The 24,310-nt window shown below is 48.9% G+C and overlaps 1 protein-coding gene and 1 long non-coding RNA gene across 3 annotated transcripts; one reads left to right on the top strand and one right to left on the bottom strand.

Annotated features, from left to right (window-relative positions):
• Positions 1-6,523: 6,523 nt before the first annotated feature.
• Positions 6,524-9,825, bottom strand: LOC142487046 (uncharacterized). The gene is made up of 3 exons (XR_012799121.1): positions 8,519-9,825; positions 8,146-8,388; positions 6,524-8,058 (listed from the first exon to the last, which is right to left on the bottom strand). It is a non-coding gene; the product is annotated as an uncharacterized LOC142487046 (long non-coding RNA).
• Positions 8,156-23,232, top strand: LOC142487045 (uncharacterized). Of its 2 annotated transcripts, none has more exons than XR_012799120.1 (6): positions 8,156-8,343; positions 9,569-9,760; positions 17,359-17,435; positions 19,515-19,616; positions 20,183-20,590; positions 21,495-21,582. XR_012799120.1 is itself a non-coding variant. In XM_075585723.1 (6 exons), exons 1-6 carry the CDS (start codon positions 8,171-8,173, stop codon positions 23,119-23,121), a joined length of 690 nt encoding a protein of 229 aa, XP_075441838.1. In that variant the 5' UTR covers positions 8,156-8,170; the 3' UTR covers positions 23,122-23,232. The 2 variants fall into 2 exon arrangements, 1 of the variants encoding a protein (XP_075441838.1); XM_075585723.1 differs by lacking the exon at positions 20,183-20,590 and adding an exon at positions 23,064-23,232.
• Positions 23,233-24,310: the final 1,078 nt, after the last annotated feature.

The raw sequence follows: 24,310 nt of genomic DNA, 5'->3' as shown, positions 1-24,310 counted from the left end.
AATAGATCGAGTCCTTAGAGCGCTGGGCCTGCGATCTGAAGATCCCAACAGAAGACGGGATGTTATTGTGAGAAGTATCTCAGAACATCCAGGGGGAGCATATAATGGGTTGAGAAAACAAAACAAGATACACAAATATAAGTGCAGACGTAATGCAATCAGTGAATAAATGTGGCAGTGTCTTGGCTCATATAGCTGTACTACTCACAGGACTAAAGTGTATATATAAGCAGTTGGCAAATAGGGTTGCCACCCTTGATGGTATAAAGGCACCGGACCCCTTATCGATACTCCGTCAGCATAAACCGCATGTATAAAGAGAGAGAAAACTACATAGTGCGATCAATAATATAAACTTTATAAAAAATGAATGGGTAAAAAATGCGCACTTACAATGTGCTAATAGAATAAAAGCATTGGTCACAAATTGTGAGTAGGAGTTGTCCCGAGCAGCTCACCGCCTCCCTGGGTCATCAGGCTGAATGCCACGGCACTGTATCCACGATCGGAGCCTCCCTCTGTGCGCCCGTCTGATCCTCTGACGTCACGGCTGCAGGTTAGGTTCAGCTACGGGTCGCCTCCAAGACCAAAATTGGTCTGCTGGTTTCCTCTACGCGTTTCGCCCAGCACCAGAAACTGTTCACGGCTTCGTCAGTGCCGTGGCATTCAGCCTGATGACCCAGGGAGGCGGTGAGCTGCTCGGGACAACTCCTACTCACAATTTGTGACCAATGCTTTTATTCTATTAGCACATTGTAAGTGCGCATTTTTTACCCATTCATTTTTTATAAAGTTTATATTATTGATCGCACTATGTAGTTTTCTCTCTCTTTATACATGCGGTTTATGCTGACGGAGTATCGATAAGGGGTCCGGTGCCTTTATACCATCAAGGGTGGCAACCCTATTTGCCAACTGCTTATATATACACTTTAGTCCTGTGAGTAGTACAGCTATATGAGCCAAGACACTGCCACATTTATTCACTGATTGCATTACGTCTGCACTTATATTTGTGTATCTTGTTTTGTTTTCTCAACCCATTATATGCTCCCCCTGGATGTTCTGAGATACTTCTAAACTCTGGAACCCGTGAAACAGGTCCCACCAGTGAGGTTTGAGCTGTGGGTTTTTTGGTCATCACTTATATTTATTTTATCATTTACACCAATATTATTTATTCACTTCATATATAGCTGTTCGCGCCTTTTTGTTCACCTATTTACACAAATGTTATTGTGAGAATGCACAGCTACACAACTACACAGAAAAAATAATTGTGGCCTGCAGAGGGAAAGAATCGCTTACCTACATGGACGAATCCCTACAAATCTTCAGTGACTTGTCCAGAACAACCGTGATCAGGAGGAGAGAAATGAAACCCCTGACTACCTTCCTGCGGGACAACGATATCAAATATCGCTGGGGATTCCCGTTTAAGCTGACAGCGAGCCACGGAGGTAAATACCTAACGATCAGGTACCCCGAAGATATGGCCCTGTATGTGAGGGCCCTGGGCCTGACACCACCATCCTCGTGGGCGCCCGACCCACAGCAAACACAACCGCAGACAGAGGGACCAGACGAAAGGGCCGCCGGATCAGCGAGAAGAACGGCCCCGACACACCAGAAGGAGACCAGGAGTTAAGCAGCCAGCTGAAGACCTGCCCCTACCCGCTACTTACCTTTGCCTAGGTTCATCTGACACCCTCCACAACAGGAGCCGAACCATCCGACACACGAGTTGATCACCACTGGAGAGCGGCGTAACTGTCGCGATGACCCCGTGACGGAGGGAGCCTACCGCGGCGGTGCCTGTTCCGGCGAAAAGAAAAGTTTGGATCGGAATTGCCCGGCTGACAAGACACCCTGATCTGACTGATTTGTTGTGGCGGATTGGGGGTCCGAGGGCTCGTGGGCCCTGCTGGTCCGCGGGAGCGAATCCCTTTTCTGGTTGGGTGGGATGGGGGGGGGGGGGAAAGAGAGGATTGTCCCAATACAGCAGAAGATCGAGAACTGTAAGTAACCCCCTTCCCCCCGGCTCGAGCCACTCTCGGGTACTGGAAACCCGGTGCTTAAATTCGGGCTCCGGCCAGACAGGTCGTGTCCGGGAGTGTATCTGTTGTCCCACGGGGTATTTGTTCTGAAGGTTCCCTTGGGAGCCGTGGTTAAGGTTTCCAAGAATATTCAGAGGCATGTAAATAATCAAACTGTGTTATGTTATTGACTTACCCCCCTCCCCGCCTCCGGCATCCTCATCCCCCCCTTGGTATCCTCGTCTCCCCCCCTGGTACTATCCCTTCCCCACCCCCCCCCCCCCGCGACTTCCCCTCTCTCCACCCATACTCTTACCTGGTACACGTTACCTTTGAGCACCGTCGCTCGGAGGACAGGACATATATGCTTAGATTGACCACCGCCGCCAACCCACAGTTAGAGAAGGTGGAAAAGACGTTCAGAGACTACCAAATTGAACATTGTATGTGGCTCATGAACTACTCGTCGCTTTTCATTCACAAATATTGTTGGTTAAGTCACATTGTGTTCTCACGGTTACTAAAGTTGCTGGTTTCCCCACTAGGGGGTGCGTTAAATGTTGGCCATTAAAATGCCTACCGAGTTCCTACACAAGTATACTACCAACAGGGGCACAATATGTTGAGATCGCAAAGTGCCCCGCCCTCCCCCTCGATGCAAACGCCGAAATAATCAAGTGCTACCTTTCTAACTGCAAACTTACAAAACTTACGGAAGAAGAAACCCAAGCACTCAATGCAAAAATAACAAAAAAAGAACTAGCGGAAGCAGTAAAAATATCAAAGATATCTAAGACCCCTGGCCCAGATGGCTTTTCCAATGCCTATTACAAACGGTTCCTCCCAATTCTATCCACCCATCTCTTAACATTATTTTACTCCTTCATGGAAGGCACCCCGATTCCGACGTCTATGACCAGCACCAGCTTAGCCGTAATACATAAAGACGGGAGAGACCCTCAACAATGTGGGAGCTACTGTCCTATCTCCCTACTAAACAATGATTTAAAACTATACAGTAAGATCCTTGGCAACCGGCTGAACCCAATTTTACCTAGGTTGATAAATATCGACCAAGTGGGCTTTGTCCAGAATCGACAGGTGTCCGATAACACGCGTAAAATTATAGACATAGTCGACCATGTTCACCTCACAGGCTCCAAGGCAATTCTGTTAAGCCATGATGCAGAGAAGGCGTTCGACAGAATTGATTGGCTATTTCTCGATCAAACAATGCAAAAATTTGGCTTCTCTTACTCATTCCTAGAAGGAGTTCGTGCACTCTATCGCAGCCCCTCAGCGATGGTTAAACTACCGGGGGGACTAGCGAAAACATTTGAGATAAAAAACGGCACAAGACAGGGTTGCCCCCTGTCCCCTCTTCTTTTTGCTTTAACAATTGAACCTCTAGCATCAAGAATAAGGGACAACGTAGATATTCAAGGCATCCTAATTGGAAAAACCAACTACAAAATCTCGCTATTCGCCGATGATATTATCCTTACGCTGTCGCATCCCCATACCTCTCTCCCCAATTTACAAAAGGAATTAACTGAATTTGGAAAGATATCAGGCTACAAAATAAACAGCGACAAATCAGAAGCCCTGAATCTTAATTTATCGGAATCAGAGAAACAACTATTAAAACTAAATTTTAATTACCGGTGGAGTCCTTCATAAATAAAATACTTGAGAGTAAATGTATCAAAGGACTACCATTCTCTATACAGATGCAACTATCCACCCCTCTTCGAAAAAATTAAAAAAGACTTGGATAAGTGGCATGAATACCAAATTCCGTGGATCGGGAGGATGATCTCAGTTAAGATGAACATACTCCCTAGATTATTATATATTTTTTAGACACTCCCGATCCGAGTTCCTGTGTCAGAATTGAAAGATATCCAAAATAGAATATTTAAATTTATCTGGCAAGGAAAAAGACCAAGGGTCGCAAGATCAGTACTAATGTTGCCTAAGGCGAGAGGGGGTATGGACGTGCCAGACATCCTGAGATACTATCTCGCAGCCCAATTAAAACAAGCTGTTGAGTGGAATTTGGACCCGGACCAGCTTTGCTGGCTCGAGATTGAGTCTCAATATGCCAAATTGCCTTCTCTGCAAGCGTGTCTATGGGCGACAAACAGAGGCAATAGGGTGGTCGGCAAATTCAAATTAGGAGCGATGGGACATACATGGAGCATTTGGCAAAAGACCAAAACCACATTCCAGCTCTCGAGTCCCGGTTCACAACTCACCCCACTGTATAATAATCCAGAGTTCCCACCCGGTTGTGAGACAAAACAATTCGATAAAATCAAAAACAAGGGGATCAGAGCGGTGGGCGACCTGTTAAGTGACAAGAGGTTTCTCAGCTTCCAAGAACTGGGCAACAAATTTGATACCCCAGAATTAGACACATTCAAATTCCTCCAAATTCGACACTTTTTACAAAAATTGTCCCCTACATTAGAATTCCCACCTCTCACAAAGTTTGAAAGGTTGTGCTGGGAGGAGACACACCAAAAAAGTCTTATATCCCAAATCTACGCGATGTTAGAGAAACCTACAAACCCTGCCTAACATGATTATATGCTCAAGTGGGAGGCAGAATTAACCACAGAAATAGACAGAGAGGATTGGGAAGCAATATGGGACTCGGCATCAGGAACCTCTTTATGTACCACAACTAGGGAAAAAATATACAAGATATTGTTCCACTGGTACCTCACACCAGTGAGATTGAAACAAATCTACCCTCTGGCCTCTGATCTTTGCTGGAGAGGCTGTGGACAAAAGGGGGACATGGCCCATATACGGTGGCTATGTCCAGAAATTCAGAAATATTGGCTCATAATTCAAAACCTAATAAAAGAGGTCTCGGACCTCACAATCCCTATAGATCCAATGACCTACATACTGGGCAGGCCGATAGAGGAAATCGACCGCCCAGTATGGAAATTAATCTCCTTTATATTAACGGCGGCAAGATCTTGCCCCCACAGAGCAATTGGTTAAAAAGAGACTCAACGAGGTAATGCTAATGGAGAAATTGACAGCATTCCTCAACCACTCGACAGAGAGGTTTTACTCAATATGGGAACCGTGGATAACCCACTGATAGCAAAACCTATATCCTCGGCCCAATAAGGGCTGCCACGAAGGATCACTGCTTCGACACCGGGAGGCGCCGCCGGGGGAGGAAGGGGTGTCCTACCGGTTCCTACCCGCCCCTCACCCCGCCCCTTCCCTCCCATCCTCCCCCCCCCCTTCCCTCCCATCCTCCCACCCCCTTGCCTCCCCTCCTCCCCCCTCCTAATTTCCCTTTTCTTTTTCGGGAGTCTGTTCCTAGGGATCACTGCACGACCCTGGAGGTCAACCACACGCCAGTGTGGTCAGTCGGTGTCCCCTCCCCTCTCCACCCTCCCTCTGTCAACCAAAAATGTTAAAAAAAAAATATTATGGTGTTAGATTATGATCATTCTGAAATGTCTGTAATGTTACGTATCAATGCCTAATAAAAATGTTTGGAAAAAAAAAGATGAAAGTAACTGAATAAAATTGCGTTTGTAAAGCAAATTGAGATCTTAGGTTGTAAAGTTTGTTATAGGTGCAGTACCTAATTCTTATCCTTAGCACCACAATGAGCTGGGACATGGGATGGGTTTGGTTTCCTGTCACTGCATTTAATGAGAATGGCTGGCACAAGCTATGCGCTCTCTCTGCTTCCTCTTATCTGTATTGGCCATGTGACATAGAAAACAGTGTGGGCTAAAAGTATAAGAAAGCACTCTCACGTTGATAAATATATACCCTTCACAACGACATAAATCAAATTGTAAAAAAACTTACACGCTCTGACACTGCCCTCAGAGACTCAACGTTTCAGGCCTCTGTTCTTTGTCAAGTCTAATCAGCCGTGCCTCAGTGTACCTTATATAGGTGTTTCATGTTCTAAATTAAACCCTTTGAGTGCTCCCAGGACATAGTTCCTACATCCTTGAGACTGGCACACTGGGGCCCCATGACCTAGTGACCATGTCATCCTCAAAGAGCTTGTGTTTTCCAGGTTACAATCTAACCAGTGAGGAGGAGGATCCCTCTTCCATTTCCTCCAAAATGGTCACCGTGGTCACGTGACCGCACTGTGCCAGGGGGGCCATGGCACTCGGCCACCCATGGCACTCGGCCACCACGAACCCCAGTTTATTTATTTGTAAAATATTTTACCAGGAAGTAATACATTGAGAGTTACCTCTCGTTTTCAAGTATGTCCTGGGCATAGGGTTAAGACAAATAATACATGGTTACAAATACAGTTACATAAATGAACAGGGTATACATTATATACAAGACATTGCATGCACAGTTAAAGATAATTTATATTATGGGCAGTGTTCGACAAACCTATACATTTGCTCGCCCCGGGCGAGTGGATTTAACCCCCGGGCGAGTAAATATTGGCCCAAGCAGCACACGTTTGGTACTAGGTGGCGAGTAGATTTTTTGGTGATTTGTCAACCACTGATTATGGGCATATGAAACAGTTACAGACCAGATTAAAATGTGTGATAGCCTTACAGTGGCATTCAAATGGTTAAAAAAGTTCCTTCCTTTCACCACCCGTGTGCTTGATTGATCACATATTTATTATATACTCATGATTATGCATTTTTTACAGACAACTATATTTATAATTTTTACAGACAACTATATTTATAATTACAATGATTTTTCATTAGACACCTACCGTTTTTATTTTTAAATTACAGATTTAACTGGACACGCTTTAATATTAATAAAACACGTAATTTAAAAATTATATTTATACTTTTTTTTTATATTGCTCTATCCTCCAATTTGTTACAAATTATTTGTATATAGAGGATTGTCAACAAAGCTACGGGTAATCAAGAGTGGCAGGGATGTTAAGGGTGACTCCCTGATGAAGCATGTGTGTGTGTGTGAAACGTGGTTGGGCAGTGGGGCAGGAACACTTTTTTGGCTGGGGGTACTGTAACTGTACATACAAAATCAGAAACATGCATGACCATAACGTAAAAGTGTATATATGCAGGGGGGGCTGCAGCACCCCCTGCACCCCTCCTTCTATGCCCCATGCATCTGGCTGTGTCACACAAAGTGTCTGTGGTGTTAATTTTGGAGTTAAAATTGGAGGTGAACAATACAGGATGATCTGGACTCTGCACTTCAACAACTAAATGCTCTGATAATTTGTACTCCTCCTATCCTCCAATACCTGGGAAGTCTCTCCTCGTGCATCTCACTATGCCCTCCCTATTGCTTTTTCTGTTTACTGTTTCCTCATTCCTTTGTAAATGTTTCTGTTCTCGCCAACTTCCCCACCACCCCCCTATCCACATTTCTTCATCTCTCCTCCCCTCCACCTATGCCTGTGCCCATACACTGCACCATTACTTATACATCTCTCTCCCAACAACTTATTTACCCCTCAAAAAAAGCCCCTCCCCCACAAATCCTCTATTCACACCCTCTCTCTATCTACTCCTTCCTACTGCTGGGGATATCTCTCCTAATCCTGGACCCAGCCATATACACACCTGCTCTCACCTATGCCTCCCTGCCACCTCTTCCCCCTGCTAATTGTGTTAATACTGACTAACTTTTAAAACTCGCCTCACAAAATCAAGCATCCACTCCTACCAACCATTGTGGCCAAGCACTGCCATCCATTGCACTCATTCCCTCACCTGCTGTCTCTGTAAATTTCCCAACATACCACTTAGATTGTAAGCTCTTCAGAGCAGGGATTTTCTTTCCTATTGGATGGGCTCTCACTGGAGTAGTGCTACCCAGTTACCGGAGCGGGACCCTCCCTCTGGTATAAAAGATGGCTCCCTACCAAATGTAGTCTGTTTCAGTGTAGCCAGGATTGTACATCATCCCATCAGGGTTTGAGGGGGTAAAGACTAGCCCAGGGGCCTCAAGCTCCTGGGGGCCTAGTCAAGGAGAGAAGGGTCCTGCGAGCAGAGCTCTGTCCCTGAAAGAGATGCAAGCTGTGAGGGGTATGCTCTTTGAAGACCTGTGTGACTGCACCTCTCTTGTATGAGAAGGCTGATGTACTTACTGTATGTGCTGGTCTGCCAATAAAGATGTTATACTGTTCCTGGCTTTGGATTACAGTTACTCTGTGTTCCCGTGGGGGAAAAATCCCTGTCTCTGGCACAGCCCTGCAAGATGGAGGCGCTGCACCATCAAGAAAACCTTTCCTGTTGTCCTACTCCCCACACCATCGCAGAGAATCAGTCGTCCTCAGAGCCAGCAGGTGAGCACCACAGCACCATAACATCATAGTAACCTACAGATCTCCCTCGGGGAGGGGGGGGAGGGGTGTTGCATTAGGGTATGGGGTTATGGTTTTATGGGTAAAGATTAACATTAGGGGTTTTAGGGTATGGGGTTATGGTTAGGTGCTTTTTGGGTTAAGGTTAGGAGCTTACCTTTGCAGTGAAACAGCCGGCAGCTAGATATCACAGCGGCTAAATGGCAGCTGTGCGTTGTCCTAGACCGTTCTGGGGCCGCAGCCCCTCTAACAGACATGGGGTTAACCACAAAGTTTAGTGTGTATGTAAGCGGCATAGGTTAAGGCAGGGGTGTGCAAACTGGGGGGTGCGTCCCGAGATTTCTTGGGGAGGGGGGGCCACGGCGGTGCTCTTCCCCAAGGCATTTCAATTAAATGCTGGGGGGACCGCGCGAGGTCTCTGTAAGGCTGCGCTCCCAGTAATGTCTGTGACACGCGCGCCCGGCGGGGGGGGCGGTGCGTGTCACAGCGCTAACCGCGATCTGCGGTCTGACAGGGAGAGGGGAGCTTGCGACGGGAGGGGGCGTGGTTGGGGATTTGCGGGGCGTGGCCATTACATCACACGGCTGGTTCGCCCTCATTGGGTGAACCGCCGGTGGGGGTGTGGCCACGCCTCCGTCGCTAGGTGTAAACTCAATTTTATTTAGTAGTGAAAAACCCTGCCGCACGGCGCGGCTGCACCTTCTGCGTGACGGTGCGTAGTGGGCCCAGCCCCATTGAGGGGCGGTGCTTACACGCACAGTGCACGCCGCGCCGTGCGCACAGGGTGTACTGGGACCGCAGCCTGACTCACTTACCTTGATTCAGGCGACGCATCGCCATGGCAACATGGCGTGAAATGACACATCGGGATCACATGACCCGCTGCACCGCATTGCCATGCGTCTCATTTAACGCTTGATGCAAGGTGAGGGGGGGGGGCCCGAACAGTGGGGGGAGAGTAAGCAGGGGGGTGCAGGGCAAAAAGTTTGCGCACCCCATGGTTAAGGGATTTCCATAGGAATTACATGGAAGTGCTCCGTCCAGCACCAGTGCAGGAACTATAGTGGGACCTACTTTTATGTGCAAAATGATGCAGAGTCTGTAACATTTAAATGAACACCACCGGTTAGCCCTGCTCAGAAGTAAGCAGTCACATGTCTCTGCTCATTGACGGCAATAACGACGTGACCGCTTGTGTTTTTGCCAGGCAAGCGGACTGCCCTGTGGGCGAGTCCACAGCTACACACGTGGGGGTTACACAAGATCACGTGACAAGCCAACTCCTCCCTCCCCCCTCAGCCAGTGAGAGACTGCGGGCCCGGGCTGCGCATTCCGCTTTCCGGAATCACCGGCTCGGAAGGGTTCTCATCATTATCACTGCAGTTCCACCGGCTCGCAGGTGAGTGTGACGTCACAGCAGCAGCACCCGGGGTTCGGAGCCGGCGCGCAGTGTGGCTCTGTCTGTGCTGCTGACTTAGTACTTTCCTGTAGGTGAGGGTGGAGGTCACAGTGCCTGCTCACCCGCTTCCTCTCGCTATTAAAAGTTTTTTTTTAAAAAAGCCTGCACTCCATGCTTTTCTGCCTTGTATGTGCCCAGGTGGCTAGTCTATGGATATATCTTGTCGCTGTTGCAGTGTGGAGATTGAGCACTGGTAGCCAGGCTCTGGCAGTGCCGGACTTTTGCAAGTGTGGGGCGGGACCCGGCATGGGTGCCTGTGCTGAAGCATAAGCGGTGGGGGAGGTGGCTGTACTAATCTTGTCTCTGTGTGTGTCATCTTCAGACCATTAGGGGTTTGATCGTAGCGGGCATCCTATTGTAGGGAAGGTAGGAGCAGAGTCCTGCACAATGTACAGGCCTGATGGCTGCTGGGTGTTGTGCAATTATAGAGAGCGCTCACGTGGACTTCCTTGTAAAATCAAAATTGTGGTTTATTTTTGCAGGTTTGACAATTTGTGACTTTCATGCCAGTCCACGTGAGTGCTCTCTGCTGGGTGTGCAGCCTCATTATACTCAGTGTGTGTGCGGTCCTCCCTAATATTATAGATGGTGGGCAAATATGCCATTGGGATCCAGGACTCCTGTTGTGGACAAATTAGTAACCACTAGCTGAGAGACCCGGCGTTGCCCGGGATGTAAATGCGTAATAGGTAGTATTATTTATAAATCGTGGAACAATAGGTGACTATTTGTTGGAAAGGTTGGATAATAATGTTGAAAAGAAAGATGGAAGAAAATGTAATACGATGTTGTATAAAAATGGTTTATTGTAAACACACCACAGTACAATGTATATTTTGGTGACATAAGTGATGTGAAAATGTGAGGCGTGTGTCCTGCTAGGGTGTGAGCGTGTGTGAGGCGGCAGGTGGGTGTTCAGTACAGGTGGCGCGTGGGTAGTGAGTGCTGGTTGTGGGTCGGGGTCCTGCTAGGGTGTGAGGCGGCGGGTGTGTGGCGAGTGCGGGTGACAGCTGGTCAGTGATATTGTTGCGTAGGGGCAGGATGTGGCAGGTGTGTGTCGAGTGTGTGGGGTGGGTGAGAGGCGGCGGGTGTGTGTCGAGTGGCGGGTGTCTGTTGAGTGCGTGCGGCGGCTATGTGGCGCAGGGGTGTGAGCGGTGGGCGGGTGAAAGGCAGAAGTGCGGGTGGGCGAAAGGCAGAGGCAGGAGGGCTGACGAAAGACATTGAAGGAGGGGAGGTGAGGTCGGAGGGGGGCGAAGGGGAGGTGAAGGGGGGGGGGGGGCGGAGGGGAGGTGAAGGGGGGGGGGGGGCGGAGGGGAGGTGAAGGGGGGGGCGGAGGGGGTAGGTGGGAAAGGTGGAGGTGGGGGGCTGGGGGGGAGGTGAAGGGGGGGTGAGGGTAGATGAAGGGGAGGTGAAGGGGGGGTGGTGGGAAGGGGGGGAGGTGGTGGGAAGGGGGGGAGGTGGTGGGAAGGGGGGGAAGGTGGTGGGAAGGGGGGGAAGGTGGTGGGAAGGTGGGAGGTTGTAAGGGGGGAGTGAAGGTGGGGGTGGAGGTGGCAGGAGGGTGGACGAAAGGCATTGAAGGAGGGGAGGTGAGGTCGGAGGGGGGGTGGGGGGTGGTGAGGGGAGGTGAAGGGGGGCGGAGGGGAGGTGAGGAGGATGGGTGTTGAGGGGGGGGATGGTGAGGGGAGGTGAAAGGGGGGCGGAGGGGAGGTGAAGGGAGGGCGGAGGGGAGGTGAAGCGGGGGTGGAGGGGAGGTGAAGCGGGGGTGGAGGGGAGGTGAAGGGGGGGTGGAGGGGAGGTGAAGGGGGGGTGGAGGGGGGGGTGGAGGGGAGGTGAAGGGGGGGGGTGGAGGGGAGGTGAAGGGGGGGGTGGAGGGGAGGTGAAGGGGGGGGTGGAGGGGAGGTGAAGGGGGGGGTGGAGGGGAGGTGAAGGGGGGGGTGGAGGGGAGGTGAAGGGGCAGAGGCAGGAGGGCGGACGAAAGGCATTGAAGGAGGGGAGGTGAGGTCGGAGGGGTGGTGGGGGGTGGTGAGGGGAGGTGAAGGGGGCGGAGGGGAGGTGAAGGGGGCGGAGGGGAGGTGAAAGGGGGGCGGAGGGGAGGTGAAAGGGGGGCGGAGGGGAGGTGAAAGGGGGGCGGAGGGGAGGTGAATGGAGGGCAGGTGAAGGGAGGGCGGAGGGGAGGTGAAGGGGGGGCGGAGGGGAGGTGAAGGGGGGGCGAAGGGGGGGCGGAGGGGAGGCGAAGGGGGGGCGGAGGGGAGGCGAAGGGGGGGCGGAGGGGGGCGGAGGGGAGGTGAAGGGGGGGCGAAGGGGGGGCGGAGGGGAGGCGAAGGGGGGGCGGAGGGGAGGCGAAGGGGGGGCGGAGGGGAGGCGAAGGGGGGGCGGAGGGGAGGTGAAGGGGGGGCGGAGGGGAGGTGAAGGGGGGGCGGAGGGGAGGTGAAGGGGGGGCGGAGGGGAGGTGAAGGGGGGGCGGAGGGGAGGTGAAGGGGGGGCGGAGGGGAGGTGAAGGGGGGGCGGAGGGGAGGTGGAGGGGAGGTGAAGGGGCAGAGGCAGAGGCAGGAGGGCGGACGAAAGGCATTGAAGGAGGGGAGGTGAGGTCGGAGGGGTGGTGGGGGGTGGTGAGGGGAGGTGAAGGGGGCGGAGGGGAGGTGAGGAGGATGGGTGGTGAGGGGAGGTGAAAGGGGGGCGGAGGGGAGGTGAAAGGGGGGCGGAGGGGAGGTGAAAGGGGGGCGGAGGGGAGGTGAATGGAGGGCAGGTGAAGGGGGGGCGGAGGGGTGGTGAGGGGGGGGATGGTGAGGGGAGGTGAAAGGGGGGCGGAGGGGAGGTGAATGGAGGGCAGGTGAAGGGGGGGCGGAGGGGTGGTGAGGGGGGGGATGGTGAAGGGAGGTGAAAGGGGGGCAGAGGGGAGGTGAAGGGAGGGCGGAGGGGAGGTGAAGCGGGGGCGGAGGGGAGGTGAAGGGGGGGTGGAGGGGAGGTGAAGGGGGGGTGGAGGGGAGGTGAAGGGGGGGTGGAGGGGAGGTGAAGGGGGGGTGGAGGGGAGGTGAAGGGGCAGAGGCAGGAGGGCGGACGAAAGGCATTGAAGGAGGGGAGGTGAGGTCGGAGGGGTGGTGGGGGGTGGTGAGGGGAGGTGAAAGGGGGGCGGAGGGGAGGTGAAAGGGGGCGGAGGGGAGGTGAAAGGGGGGCGGAGGGGAGGTGAAAGGGGGGCGGAGGGGAGGTGAATGGAGGGGAGGTGAAGGGGGGGCGGAGGGGAGGTGAAGGGGGAGGGGAGGTGAAGGGGGGGCGGAGGGGAGGTGAAGGGGGAGGGGAGGTGAAGGGGGGGCGGAGGGGAGGTGAAGGGGGAGGGGAGGTGAAGGGGGAGGGGAGGTGAAGGGGGGGCGGAGGGGAGGTGAAGGGGGGCGGAGGGGAGGTGAAGGGGGGGCGTAGGGGAGGTGAAGGGGGGGCGGAGGGGAGGTGAAGGGGGGCGGAGGGGAGGTGAAGGGGGACGGAGGGGAGGTGAAGGGGGGGGTAAAGGGGGGGGCGGAGGGGGTAGGTGGGAAGGGTGGAGGTGGGGGGCTGGGGGGGAGGTGAAGGGGGGGTGAGGGTAGATGAAGGGGGGTGGAGAGGAGGTGAAGGGGGGTGGAGGGGAGGTGAAGGGGTGGTGGTAAGGGGGGGTGAGGCGGTGGTAAGGGGGGGGGAGGCGGTGGTAAGGGGGGGGGGCGGTGGTAAGGGGGGGGGAGGCGGTGGTAGGGGGGGGGGAGGCGGTGGTAGGGGGGGGGGAGGCGGTGGTAAGGGGGGGAGGCGGTGGGAAGGGGGGAGGAGGCGGTGGGAAGGGGGCGGTGGGAAGGGGGGAGGGGGCGGTGGGAAGGGGGCAGTGGACAGGAGGGGGGGGGCAGTGGACAGGAGGGGGGGGCAGTGGACAGGAGGGGGGGGGCAGTGGACAGGAGGGGGGGGCAGTGGACAGGAGGGGGGGGGCAGTGGACAGGAGGGGGGGGCAGTGGACAGGAGGGGGGGGGGCAGTGGACAGGAGGGGGGGGGGCAGTGGACAGGAGGGGGGGGGGCAGTGGACAGGAGAGGGGGGGCAGTGGACAGGAGGGAGGGCAGTGTCGCACTCAGACACACACACACACACACACGTCTCAGTCCCTTGATGCGCCCTTTCTCCGTTCCGTGCGGCGCCGCAGGTGGGGGGGAGGTGGGGGAGCAACACACGCGACACCTACCTGTACTTCCGGCCGCCGCCATCTTCTCACTCGGCGCCGCGAGGGAGGAAGGGGGTCCGCCATCTTACGCGCCGCGTGGCAGCCTGTTCCCCCGTGAGGGAGGTGAGTGGAGCGGGAGGTGAGTGTAGCGGGAGGGAGGTGAGTGGAGCGGGAGGGAGGTGAGTGGAGCGCGAGGGAATGGAGCGCGAGGGGAGGAAGGGGGTCCACCATCTTAGGCGCCGCGTGGCAGCCTGCCTGTTCCCCCGCCGGGGAGGGAATGGAGCGGGAGGGAGTGGTGTGTAGCGGGAGGGAGTGGTGTGTAGCGGGAGGGAGTGGTGTGTAGCGGGAGGGAGGGGAGTGTAGCGGGAGGGAGTGGTGTGTAGCGGGAGGGAGTGGTGTGTAGCGGAAGGGAGTGGTGTGTAGCGGGAGGGAGGTGAGTGTAGCGGGAGGGAGTGGTGTGTAGAGGGAGTGGAGCGGGAGGGAGGTGAGCACCGGGGAGGGGGGGAGGTGAGTGTGATGGGGAGAGGACAGAGATGTGCGTTTGTTTTTTTTTGGTTTTTTTTGGACCTTTGGCCCGTCACTCCGCCTCAGGCCAATGAGAGGTGTGGGGGGCGGGCCAAGGGGGTGGTGTGCGTGTGTGAGCCCAATGAGAGGTGTGCGGGGGCAGGCGGGCCAAGGGACCAATGAGATTGCCGCTAGGGACGCAGACATACAGTGCTTTCAGAAATATATAGTAGATGAACATGTCCTATGTCCCCCTCCAAAGGCAATGAGATGGTCAATATAAATTAACATTTGTGGTGATTATAGCTATGACTATATAACACTTTGTTTACACATATTACATTAAACAAACATTTAAGTAAAGTGTTTGGAATCCATAATCTGCTGCATCAATGTAATCATATTATAAAATAATACATAACTACACAGGACATTAAAATGGTTAACCATTCTTGTTTGTCTTGCCTGTGAATTAATATGCACAATGGCAAGTAATACCATGAGTACTTCAGTAGTAGATGATACCTTTTTTTTTTATTTGGACTAACAATAGATATGACAAACTTTCGAGAGTCCTCTCTTCTTCAGGTCAGCAATACTGCTTTACAGCGATCCCATGAGTTTAATACAGATAAGAAAAACCAGATGGCAATCTAAGGCAGATGATACAGACAGGGCAATAAATTGATGAAAGGGACAGTGAGACACATCTATCAGTAGTGTGCAAGGGGGCAGAGTCCATGAATTGTAAGGCTGAGTCCATAGATACTGCAGGCGTGCGGAGGCTGAGGGAAAGCGGGTGCTTTCCCTGGCCTTAGTGCGTGCGTCGTCTGGGGGCGGGCCAGTGACGTCACAGAGCTGGTTCGCCCTCATTAGGCGAACCGCTGACGTGACCGGCCCTCCGCTCCCCTCAGCACCACAACTTAAATTGAGCTGTCGCCTACGGTAACGCCTCCTAAAGCCGCCCTCATAAAGGGTGCCGGTGGTAAGTCCGCTGGCTAAGCGCTGGCCATGCCCGCGGCCTAAGATACACAGAGAGGACGCGAGAAACATTACAAAAAATTATTATGGTAGTGGGGTTAAAAACCCCAAATCAGAATTAAGCCCTCTTGTTTTAGTGTGAATTTGCATTCTCATTTTGAGTTCAAATGTTTTCTGTTCTTGAGTGCTTTTAAACATTCCATTGTGGATTTACATTTTTGTCATTTATGGAATGATCTGGCTATGAATGACTTACATTTAAATCCTCAATGAAATGTTTTAAAAGTACAGTACTCAAGAATGGAAAACATTTGAACTCAAAATAACACACTTGTGAGGAGAATTTTGTAAGTGATGTTTTAATTTGTAGCCAGTAGTGATTTCAGCAGGAGAGATGCAGAAACAGATTTAGGAGAGAGTAAGGCCGAGTTCAGACTAGCTGCTACATCCACGCGCGTGCGTGCCTCCGCCGTGCGCTCCTGCAGTCCAGCGATCTGTGCTCAAACTGCAGGAGTTGGGGCGTGACGAACACATCACGGAGCTGGTTCGCCTTTATTGGCTGAACCAGCTCTCGTGACGCGACTGCAGCCCCATATTTCAGTTTGGGTTGTGGCGGAAAATTGTCAACGCTGTAGTTTGCCGCCACATGCAGTTTCTAGTGTGACAACTGTCATCCACTAGCCTCAAAGTGACAAACATGCGCGCACGTAAGTGCGCCCGCTTAGCGTCCTTTCTGATCTGGGCCTAAAGGGATTCTGGCAGCAGCGTTTAGGATAGATTGTAGGGGAGACAGGTGAGAGGCAGGAAGGCCAGTAGTAGGTTACAATAGTCGAGACGGGAGAGAATAAGGGTTTGCATTAGTTTTAGCAATAGAGGGACATAGGAAAGGGCGTATCATAGCTACATTTGAATGTGTGTAATTGTGATACTGGGTGTATGATAGTACTGCCAACAGTAATGTAGAAGGGGGCAGTAGGGCCAGGCTTGGGAGGAAATATGAGGAGCTCTGTCTTGAAATGTTAAGTTTGGGTCTGCGGATGGCCATCCACGATGATATAGCAGATAGACATTCAGGGACTGTGGTCTGTACAGCAGGGGTTGAAAGGTAAAGTGAGATCATATATATTGGGCACAAAAAGCAACACAGAGAGTACTTATCTAAGTAGATATTAAAAGAAAAAAAAGGAGTGCTCCCCACCCCCTTGTGCGCTCGTACTCTCCCACACGCTCTTCCGCGCACACGTTATGGGAGCTGCCAGCGTGCGGCAAAACTCTCCCTGCAGTGAGAGTGAGCGCTCTTACCTCATCTTTCCTCTCCCTCCTGTCAACTGGAAGCTGAACGCGACTTCTGGCACCGACAGGAGCATGGAGAGGAAAGATCGCAGCTGCTGGTGCTGATCTCGGGAGCCGCCGGGCCGGGGACACCTGGGAGAGTTGTCCCAGCTCTCCACCCCTGGTGGCCGCGGAACCCCGGTTGAAAATCGCTGACGTAGTGGCTTACGTCATGGGCTTTCAGATAGTTTTCTAGGGGAAGATTGTGTGTTGTGTGCTCCTGAGAAATGCTGAGAGCGAAACAGGCAAGCGAATGGAAAAGTACTCCTCTCCCATTCCCCAGTGTCACTGCAATCACTCCGAGGAGCCGTCACGTAATAGTTGTGCAAGAGTTGCTGGATCCCTCCAGCACAGTTGAAAGGGTCATACATTTCTATATTTTTGTGATATAATTCTTTTATTTATTTTTTTTACTGCTAAAAGAGAATACTTTCACAAACCCTGCTCTTGACCTATCTCGATTGTATATACACATGGTCAGCACAGTTTGTTCTACTTTGTTTCAGACCTAGGTTTTGTTAAATAATTTGACTGTTTTTTGTCTATTTTTAGAATGGGTGTCGACTGGTTTGGCTTTGGATACGCGGCTCTGATAGCCTCTGGAGGAATTATCGGTTATGCAAAAGCAGGTATGTATTTGCCTGTGAGTGGCATCATTTTCCCCCATGTGTTACAGAAATTTTCAGCCTTGAGGGGACATTTTTATAGCACATCAGGTAATTAAAAATATGCGAAAATTGCATCAATTTGTCAGAATCCCATCAAATGATCAGCCACGTGTCTTTCATTACATATTTGTTTTAAGGTAACTTTTTATATGAAGGAAGATAGAATGGCCTAAAAAGGTCAAGTTGTGCGCCTTGCACTACACCAATGGAGATATGGGGAACCAATAAATTGTGAATGTGTGGTGACGGAACAAAAACTGCAATAAGAGTGCGGAGGTGGTGCTGGCAGGGATGGGGTTAATGATAAGCAAAGAAAAGAAAGAAAGCTCCCTAATAGCCGATTTCTTTCTTTCTTTTCTTTGCTTAACTTTTTATATGGACAGCCTTACTGCTAATATGACTGTGCTAGGGATAGTTTGCTTTTGGCTAATGGCTTAATTTAGTAGATATCCCTTTGTAGCTGTACTACTGCTATTTTCTTTTTCTATTTAAGGAATGACACGTACAAATATTACAATTCCTGAAATCACCAGAAGTGCTGAGGGACAGTTACTTTTATCTTATCTCCTATATATTTTGGAAAGGTGTTTCTGTTCGGTATGCATTTGAACACCTCTTATAAGATATCATAACCACATTTTACGTGATGGTTCCTGACGTTAAGGAGCAGGTTTTCGTCTGTTTAGATACAATGTATGTATTCTAGGTGGTATATACAATTTTCTACATATAAAAGCCAGTGGGTGTTGTAACTGTTAGGCTATGTATCTGGAACCTGACATCATAATGCACATAGCCTGGTGGCAGATAGGGAGAGTTGGCTAGCTATAAAGTTTAGATAGAAAGCAGACAAAGAGAGGAAGTCCATTTACAGGTTAGGAGAAAGCAAGAATGGTGGAGAAGAGAGGCGGAAAGAATTGCGGACATCATAAGCTATTAAAAGAAAGATGCGGTGGGGAGAAAAGCAGATTTTTCTATCTTCCATTTTAAATGCAGAGGGAGATATGGGGGGGGAGGGGGAGGGGGCAGAGAGTAGATTACTGCAACCCATGCAAAGCTCGGTACTTTCAACTAGTCTACTATATATTTTGGAAAGTTTTCTGTTCGCAATACATTTGGACACCTCTTAAGATACCGAAACCAAAGTTTGCTTGATAGTTCCTGAGACCAACGAGCAGGTTTTTGTCTGTTTGGAATTTGGATACATGCTATTTTTAATTCTGAGTTATTACAATTTCTCTGACAGCAAGTCGGCCGCTGGGTGTTGTACCTGGTAGGCTATGTATCTGGCACATGACATCATACTGGTAACATCATAATGCGCATAGCCTGGTGGCAGATAAGGAGAGTTGGATAGCTATAAAGTTTACACAGAAAGCAGACGAAGAAAGAAAGGAAGCCAGTTGTATACGTGAGGAGAAAGCAAGAAAGCTGGAGAAGGAAAGAGAGGTGGAAAGAATTGAGGACATGAGGTATTAAAGGAGAGATGAGGAGGGATGAGGTTGGTTTCTTAGCATTCCCGAGTAATGCCAGGTTCTTTTAGTGCTTTATACAGTAGGTATATCCTGTGTCCCCTTTCACTTCTATACATTGTCAGACAGCGATTCACCAACTGTATATGACGATACACTGACATGCTAATGTGATTCTCAAGATCTCTTTAACTATGGCAGCCTGTGACTTCCTTATTAAAAACTTTATAAATATGTCCTGGCTGTTAAGTTAAGAAAAACAATGCAGAATGTAGGTGTAGTATACACAGAAAGAATGCAAGTATTGAACATATTCATATATAAATCCAGATTTCAAAACACCAGTGACGTGTTGCGTGAGCTCTTGCTTTCACTTTGCGGGAGGACTGTTTATGTAAACAGAATTAATTCTTGTGTTAACTTATATTTATCCTGGATGCTCAAATAATTTCCACCCTTTATTAATGTAATAGTTTTATGTTTTTCCAGCACAATTGGTGTTCTTTTTGCAGTCCAGATCTATGATAGACAAAATGTTTTACTTCTGCATGCATCCTTTTAATTTCAGGTAGTGTTCCCTCTCTGGCAGCCGGCCTGGTCTTTGGTGGTTTAGCTGGGGTGGGTGCCTATCAGATGTCCAATGATTCAAAGAATGTATTACTTTCACTGAGTAAGTTGCCTACCTTAAATATTAGATTTCTGTCCTCTACTTTTAACTTGCAGTGTTGTGACGTACAACAGAAGAAGACTTAGGTTTGGCTAATACTCTCTGGGCATTGCAGAGGTTTCATATTTTCCCTTATCGCTCCCTTGTCATTGTTTAACAGACACCATTTTTTGTAATCTGGAAATGTTCATGTAAAAGTCACAAGCTCCCTTCTCCCCATTTCTCTTCTGATGTGATGCTTTGACGGTTAACCCTCACAGTGCTCTAGTAACGTACCTGGTATGGGAGGGTCCCTGGCACACCAAAGACCCTTATGACATGCCAGGTACGTCACGGGCACTTGCTTGTTTTCTATGCCACGACAGAACAGCCAGCCTGATCAACACACAAGTGGAGTCACCTCCACTTCGGCATTGGGCATCCAGTGCCCGGTTGTTTCATAGCAATCACATGACCCAGAGGTTAAAAAAAAATAAAAACTCCAAATAAAAATAATTCTAAAAAAAAGGCCTATTAAGTAATAACATAGGTAAGTTTAAGCATAAGTCCCTCCCTTTTTCTTTATACAGGATCAGAATTGGGGAGATCTTGTGAAGCTGAACCACGCACTTTTTACATCCGATGAACCCCGGGTTCCTGAAATATTTACCTTTTGGGAAATAAATACCGCTGCCAACCATGCCTTGCTTCCGAGTGCCAATAGAAAAGCGCAATGTTATCAGAGCTTGACATTACAGCCCTGACAGCCAGATACGATCTTCCTATCATTAAAATTGTAACATTTCACAAATGGGGGGTGGAGGGGGTGGCAGGCTGATTTTAAATGTTCCCAAGTAAAGGATTCCTGGTTCCCTGTGTGCTGCCATGTTCAGTGTCCTGCGTCTCTCTCCCACCATCACCTCCTGCGGTCTCATTTATCGCTCTGCCTGTGATGGGGACACCATTTAATTGCTGCACAAGGGAGGTGTTTAAAAAGAGTGAGTTTGAACAAAGTTTTTATTTGAGAAAGTTTCTTTATCAGTGATGTATTGCCAGTATTGGAAGTATCTATGCCGATAGATAATAAGTTTTTGAAATCCCAGTGTATTTGGGATACTTATATTTTATTCTTACATTTTGTAGGATGTAGTCTGCCTTTAGGTGGCGTTCCGCCTAGATTACTTTTGTTTTTCTTTGTAGGTATGACGCATGGGGTCTCTGGAGCTGAACAGTGTTAATTTCAGCTTCGGGGGCCCCTGCTTCTTGTTATCTCAGAAGGTGCTGCCTGTATCATCTCTGCCAGGGGAAACAATATGGTGCTTTAAATGTGGAACGGATGACATCGCTGCTTTCTATTGGCCCGCATGCCGGAGGTAAGTATCTCGGGAAGCAGCCGGTCCTTGGAGACGAACCATGTTAATTTCAGCTCCAGGGACCCCCTGCTTCCTGAGATACTTACCTCCAAAGGCGCTGCCGGGAGCATGGCTGGCTCAGTGAACAATATTTTCCTCCTATTTAAAAATAAATAAATAATTAAAAGCTTGGCATGCTTCTTTTAACTAAAAATTAACTAGGAGGAATGCAAAGACCGTGCCTGTATAATAACGTCATTTTATTTACCATTTATTTTCTGGGGGGGGGGGGGGCAGGGGTGTTTTATTTTTTCCCTGAGTGCACGGAGTATTGGGGCATTTAGTGCCTTATTCACCAAACTGCGATAACAGCTTTCTGAGAATACCGGTGCTCTAATTTAATGCGGCAGATTAGTGCACAAGGTTCCCTTTCTAATAGAAGCCAATATAATATGACCTGTACATTTCTTGCACGAATAGTTGGTTGAAACTGTAGTTTTGTTTATCGTTTTCTGAATAATGCTTCTAACGTTCCCTTTCGCTCTTAAAGTTGCCTCAGGCACGTTGGCTGGAGTTATGGGATTCCGATTTTACAACTCTGGGAGATTCATGCCTGCAGGTTTAATTGCTGGTGCCAGGTACAGTACTCTAGAAGTTAATTAGCTATTTACATGATTAAGGAACCACTCGGGCATGAATTTTGGGAGTTGCCCCAGTTCTGTGACCACTTTGCTTCAGTTAAAACGAAGTTAGTATATCAACAATTCCAGTGGTCAAACTAAAACTGTTGTGTACCCATCTATTCTGAGATATTTAATGTGCGGCATAGACGTTTATGAAATTGATATCCATATATATTTAGATCAAAGATGGCTGTAATTATTTATTTTCCATAAACTTGCTCTCTTTGCCATATTTACTGAATCAATAGAATTGTCACAGCTTTCCGTCTCTTGTTGCTCCACACACACTATAGAGAGAGATTTCACACTGACCAATATTTGCCATGGTGCCATTCCCTGTTATAGTTGCAAATGGCTTATGAAATACTAAACCCAGTATTCTGCATGTTGGTTTTACTAGGAGCGCAATGTTTTAATTGCTGCTCTAATTTTGAGTTTATCTGACATTCGCCAGGAATCACTAAGCACTAATGTCCGTATCACAAATGGATCAGGCGTTAGAAGCCATTGGCGCTTAGTAAACCTCTTCCATTGTGTTTCATTTTCATAGAACTTGTCTTTTTTTTTTCATTTATTTTCCAGTGTAGCATGTGTTCTTATGAATATCTTTTTAATACCAAGATATGCTTTCCCATTTCTACATTTAGTAGGCACCGGTCTTTCCGCTCACTGCTTTGTCCGATTGTCTCTCCGGTTGTCCATGCCTACTTTTTATTTCCGGTCTGTGATTCTCCCGCTTCTGATTCTTACATCTCCAGCGCACAGTACAGATAATGACCACATAATAACTAGAAGTTCAGTTTAGACTATTCTTCATGGTCATTAGATAAGCGAGTGTCCTGTCAGAATGTATGGCTTACCTTCTGTTCTATAGTGCTGACAAATCTATGCATTGATGTCCATAGAAAGTTCATTGTACCTGCAACTAAGAGCTTACAATCCAGTGTTTGATAGTGACTAACCTACGGTCACAAGAAGCTGACACCAATTTAAACTAGGGTTCACCCACTTCAAATCCAGTGACATTACCACTCGGTAACTCCTTAAATCCAGTAGTTATTTCTTTCTTTAACTTGTCCCTATTTTGCAGTCCATTTGTTCTCTACAGTGATGTAAACCATTTCAAAGCCTGTTTGTATTCTAGATACATTTGTATATAAATATTCCATACAGTGAATGTAATAAGGCTTACTACATCTATTCATACACAGAGGTTACTACTGTAATCCATGTGAAATAAAAATGGGTATATAAAAAAAATTAGGAAAAAGCGGAGAACCGCATGTACTCCCAGGATATGTTGCTACTTTGATTTCATTTTGTAAGGAGGTGTGAATTGCTGCTTTAGGAACTAATCGTATAAACCATGTGCTAAACAGATGTATGTATCTATAAAGCAATATTTATATGTATTGTGTTTTCTCTATCTCTAACAGTATCTTAATGGTTGGAAGACTTGGATTGAAGATGTTGGAGAAACCCCACGATACATAATGAGGATGATGTGCTGCAGTGTAATAGACAAACCTATGTACAAATAATTATACAGCATGTATACAAATTTCACTTGTGACTAAAATGAGCCATGTTTTTACAAAGTAATAACTTGCACTGTTTCATTTGTGTGAAACCTGACTTGACTGTGCTGCAACGACATTCTTAAGCCCTAAAGTTCTCCTCACTAGAACATATAGAAACTTTAACCCACAGCAGTTTCTGGCAGATCTTACCAACTGCACTTGGGTACAGAATCAATTTTAATTCCCGACCCTGATTCTGCACTCTTACTATTTCCAATCCGAGTTCTTAAAACTCTGATACTCCACTAAGCAGAATATGGGTACGGGGGGCCCACCTTCCGTGGGTTACAAGTGATCTTATAGCAATCTACCATTTCAGGGATGCCTTGTGGAAAAGCTACAAAGTTAGTACAGATGCCTGCGGAACATGTGCACAAGGCATGCAAAAGTACAATACAGTATTACTCTGACAATCTTCACCAGAATACTTCAAACCTGCTGGAAGGTTATCAACAATATATTCCAGCCTTCAATGAAGAAATGGAGTAGTGAGGCAGTGCAGCTGCCTTGGAGAAACAAGTAAACTGGCCTGCTATCTTCTTGGTACAAAAAATACTTTAATGGCACATTAAAAAGACGGCAAGAGTATCTTCTTACGCGGCTTCACTGCGCTTTATCAAAGAGTACAAAACATTAACAGGTGAGCTACATAAATACTCACAATACCCCCTGACCGGTGACAAATCAACACTCGGGACATAAAAAAAGCACACCCCACAGCTGATGTATCCGTAACCTCCTCTTATTCTAAATCATAGGTGGGGATGTACCACAACGGAACAGGATGATCGTGGGCACACACATAAAACAGAAAAAGGAGCCAGACAGAGGAGGTTACGGATACATCAGGTGTGGGGGGTGGTTTTTATGTCCTGAGCGTTGATTCGTTACCGGTCAGGGGGTATTGTGGGTATTTATGTAGCTCACCTGTTAGTGTTTTGTACTCTTTAATGGCACATTAAAAAGACAGCGCTTTATCAAAGTATTTTTTGCACCAAGAATATACCAGTCCGGTTCACTTGTTTCTCTAAGGCAGCTGCTCTGCCTCACTACTCCATTTCTTCGTTGATCTTGCCTGGTAGGAGCACGCCAACAGCTCCCGG

The sequence above is a fragment of the Ascaphus truei genome, chromosome 2 (genome assembly GCF_040206685.1).
Source record: "Ascaphus truei isolate aAscTru1 chromosome 2, aAscTru1.hap1, whole genome shotgun sequence".
NCBI classification, from domain to species: domain Eukaryota; kingdom Metazoa; phylum Chordata; class Amphibia; order Anura; family Ascaphidae; genus Ascaphus; species Ascaphus truei.
Note: the sequence above shows the minus strand (reverse complement) of the source record. Positions and strands in the feature narration are given on the sequence as shown.

Coding starts and splice junctions, on each gene's coding strand:
- LOC142487045 (XM_075585723.1), top strand. CDS start 8,171: ATGTTATACTGTTCCTGGCTTTGGATTACAGTTACTCTGTGTTCCCGT. Junction 9,761..17,358: donor GCAGTTCCACCGGCTCGCAG/GTGAGTGTGACG, acceptor GTCTATTTTTAG/AATGGGTGTCGACTGGTTTG. Junction 17,436..19,514: donor TATCGGTTATGCAAAAGCAG/GTATGTATTTGC, acceptor TTTTAATTTCAG/GTAGTGTTCCCTCTCTGGCA.